This window comes from Amphimedon queenslandica, unplaced genomic scaffold, assembly GCF_000090795.2.
Source record: "Amphimedon queenslandica unplaced genomic scaffold, v1.1 AMPQUscaffold_12976, whole genome shotgun sequence".
Classification (NCBI taxonomy): Eukaryota; Metazoa; Porifera; class Demospongiae; order Haplosclerida; family Niphatidae; genus Amphimedon; species Amphimedon queenslandica.
This window is the reverse complement of record NW_003546788.1, coordinates 13,779-17,294: the sequence shown is the minus strand read 5'-3', so window position 1 is coordinate 17,294 and position 3,516 is coordinate 13,779. Positions and strand designations below refer to the sequence as shown.

Genomic DNA, 3,516 nt, shown 5'->3' with positions numbered 1-3,516 from the left:
TTCATATATTTCTTACAGCAGTAGACCGTAGCATCATAGGAATTGCTGTTAGTACACCCACTATCAATATATGTAGAGAAGGAGCATTGCAGTAATGTTAAATAGTTGCTATTAGCACAATTCACATCATCAATTATCATTTGATTAGTATCAGTCCCTAACATTCTCTTGTCTACAAAAAAGGAGAAAAAAACTAAGTAAATATCTCCAGCTTTTATTAAATTTTAGCATACAGTGAAAAATTATAAAAACTTAATGATGTATCATATCCCAGTTGCTTGCAGATTGTGTTAGCATTATTAGAGTCAAAACCATCACTGCATATTGTTCCCCATTGTCCATTACAATAAACCTCAACACGTCCTTCATTAGAATAATCTCCATCTTGAAGACGTACCATACCATCATATGGATTACTGTTCCAGATCCTTGTGGTATCTGTAATTACAATAAACCTCAACACGTCCTTCATTAGAATAATCTCCATCTTGAAGACGTACCATACCATCATATGGATTACTGTTCCAGATCCTAGTGGTATCTGGGACAATACATAAAACATGTACTTAATATAATGAATATCTTACAGCAGTATACAGTGGCATCATAACTGTTACTGTTAACACAACCACTGTCAATGATAGTAGAGTAGGTACATTGAGCAATAGATAAATAGCTGCTACTGGCACAGTTAACATCATCCCATTTCATAGAAAGATAGTCTGTACCATAACTACATGCAAAATAATAGCGACTAACTATACAACCACAAATAAAAATGTACCTGACACTACCAGCTCTAGAGTAGCTTGAATATCCAGTGTATCCCAACTGATGACAAATGACATTAGCTTCAGCTGAATTATAATAGTAGTCATCACAAATGTTACCCCATCCATTATAATAGACTCTAATTGTTCCATAGTAATATAAATTTGATGAAATATTGTAACGAGACAATATAATTGCTCCATTAGATATAGAGTTTGAATCTACAGATTAAAAAGAGCACTATTATGCAGTAGCAATAAATAGACTTACTGGACAATAATCCAGAACAAGTAGACGAAGTAGTAGAATATCTAGTATAAGAATATGTTTCTCCTAGAATGATATCCATTCTATATTAATTATACATGTACATATACAACTGACTGCATGTAACTGAGACATCACTGAAGTGAGAGCAACTAGTGATAGAACTTGAAGGACAACTGTTACTTGAACCAAAGCATGTAGCATATGATGTACTGTACATGTTAGTACTCCAGATAGGCTGACTTGTATTACCATATCTACAAGAATTGAGTTTAAACATTATTTAAAGTACATGTAGATCATTTTACAATGAATCATATCTTCTTAAACCAGAGTCATATCCAAGCTGTCTACAAATAGTATTAGCATCACTTGTGCTAAATCCAGTGCTGCATATTGTCCCCCACTGTCCATTACAATACACTTCAACAAGTCCTTCATTAGAATAATCACCATTTTGAAGACGTACCATACCATCATACGGATTACTATTCCAGATCCTAGTTGTATCTGTGACAATTAATTTATTAAATACAATTTAAATATAATAATATCTTACAGCAGTATACAGTAGCATCATAACTGTTACTGTTAACACAACCACTGTCAATGACAGTAGAGTAGGTGCATTGAGCAATAGATAAATAGCTGCTACTGACACAGTTAACATCATCCCATTTCATAGAAAAATAGTCTGTACCATAACTACACAACAACAGTAATTATGATCATTAATAACGAATACCTTGTTAGTCCAGCTCTAGAGTAGCTTGAAGCTCCAGTATATCCCAACTGATGACAAATGACATTAGCTTCAGCATAACCATAGAAGTAGTCATCACATATGTTACCCCATCCATTATAATACACTCTAATTGTTCCATAATAATAATAAGGTGATTGTAAATTGTTACGAGACAAAATAATTGCTCCATTAGATACAGAGTCTAAATTAATTTTAAAAAGTTATTATTACACAATCAGGATAGTGAATTGACTGACCTGAAGTAAGTCCAGAACAAGATGACTGAATAACAGTTTGTCTGGAAGAAGATGAGATGTCTCCTAAGTAAGTATTACTTTAATTCAAGCAACAACAACTTATTTTACTAACTGCATGTAAGTATAACGTCATTCAACTGAGAGCAATTGGTCACTGAAGCTGATGGACAAGAGTTTCCAGACCCAAAGCACCTATGACTTGCTGTACTATACATGTTGGTGCTCCATATAGGCTGAATAGTGTTATTAATTCTAGAATGAAGTTTAAAAGGCAATGTTAAAATCAATAAAACTGACCTTGAGGTGTGATCAAAGCTGTTATAACCATCATATCCCAGTTGCTTGCAGAGAGTGTTGGCATCAGTAGAGTCAAACCCGTCACTGCATATTGTCCCCCACTGTCCATTACAATAAACCTCAACACGTCCTTCATTAGAATAAATTCCATCTTGAAGACGTACCATACCAGGGAATGGGCTACTGTTCCAGATTCTAGTAGTATCTATAATGATACATTGAACATGTGCATAGAAATAGGTTGAATATATATCTTACAGCAGTATACAGTAGCATCATAACTGTTACTGTTAACACAGCCACTCTCAATGATAGTAGAGTAGGAACATTGAGCAATGGATAAATAGCTGCTACTGGCACAGTTAACATCATCCCATTTCATAGAAAGATAGTCTGTACCATAACTATATGCAAATAAATAGTGACTGACTATATAACCACAAATAAAAAAGTACCTGACACTAGCAGCTCTAGAGTAGCTTGAAGCTCCAGTGTATCCCAACTGATGACAAATGACATTAGCTTCAGTATAACCATAGAAGTAGTCATCACAAATATTACCCCATCCATTATAATAGACCCTAATTGTTCCATAGTAATAAGTAGTTGATGATATATTGTTTCGAGACAAAACAATTACTCCATTAACAGCATCAGGCACACCATCTAAAAATAAAAATGATTAAAGTCACTATGTTGTTTGGGACATTGTGTTGTAATGGTGCTGGTCCTGTTAGAGTGACTTTTAATAGCAGTTATCATCAAATTATAGTAACATCGCACACAAATACCAATCTAATAAACTAACCTAATACTTGTGAACATGTTACTTTTGTATTGGTCACAACAGAGAATGAAGAACTGTCACCTATTTAATAAATCATAAAAATATAATCAAACATAAACCAGTCGGTATAAATTACATAACATACTGCATTTCAAAAACAAATCATTAAGATGAGAGCAGTTAGTGACTGAATTCATTGGACAGCCATTTCTTGACCCATAACACACGTCATATGATGTACTGTACATACTGTCACTCCATATAGGCTGACTAGAGTTACTAGGTCTATAAACATGACATACAACTATACTTTAGAAATAAATTGCTTACAATGCTGAAAAAATTGAATAGCTTTTAAAGCCTAGTTGCTTGCAAAGTGTAGTAGCATCATA

At 33.8% G+C, this 3,516-nt stretch overlaps 2 protein-coding genes across 2 annotated transcripts in view; both read right to left on the bottom strand.

The window, feature by feature from the left end:
- Nucleotides 1–187, bottom strand: part of LOC105314352 (neurotrypsin-like) — a 2,480-nt gene extending 2,293 nt beyond the window's left edge. The window contains exon 1 of the mRNA XM_020002109.1: nucleotides 17–187. Coding sequence (XP_019857668.1) covers nucleotides 17–164 — 148 coding nt within the window. The 5' untranslated portion in view covers nucleotides 165–187. The remainder of the gene's footprint in view (nucleotides 1–16) is intronic.
- The window catches only part of LOC105314354 (uncharacterized), a 43,880-nt gene that overhangs the window by 33,074 nt on the left and 7,290 nt on the right, over nucleotides 1–3,516 (bottom strand). The window contains exons 11-26 of the mRNA XM_020002107.1: nucleotides 3,455–3,516; nucleotides 3,270–3,409; nucleotides 3,146–3,205; nucleotides 2,793–3,003; nucleotides 2,596–2,741; nucleotides 2,338–2,542; nucleotides 2,153–2,292; nucleotides 2,041–2,103; nucleotides 1,784–1,985; nucleotides 1,598–1,743; nucleotides 1,347–1,548; nucleotides 1,156–1,295; nucleotides 1,042–1,104; nucleotides 785–992; nucleotides 588–733; nucleotides 456–541 (exon numbers count right to left, since the gene is read on the bottom strand). Coding sequence (XP_019857666.1) covers nucleotides 456–541; nucleotides 588–733; nucleotides 785–992; nucleotides 1,042–1,104; nucleotides 1,156–1,295; nucleotides 1,347–1,548; nucleotides 1,598–1,743; nucleotides 1,784–1,985; nucleotides 2,041–2,103; nucleotides 2,153–2,292; nucleotides 2,338–2,542; nucleotides 2,596–2,741; nucleotides 2,793–3,003; nucleotides 3,146–3,205; nucleotides 3,270–3,409; nucleotides 3,455–3,516 — 2,220 coding nt within the window. The remainder of the gene's footprint in view (nucleotides 1–455; nucleotides 542–587; nucleotides 734–784; nucleotides 993–1,041; nucleotides 1,105–1,155; nucleotides 1,296–1,346; nucleotides 1,549–1,597; nucleotides 1,744–1,783; nucleotides 1,986–2,040; nucleotides 2,104–2,152; nucleotides 2,293–2,337; nucleotides 2,543–2,595; nucleotides 2,742–2,792; nucleotides 3,004–3,145; nucleotides 3,206–3,269; nucleotides 3,410–3,454) is intronic.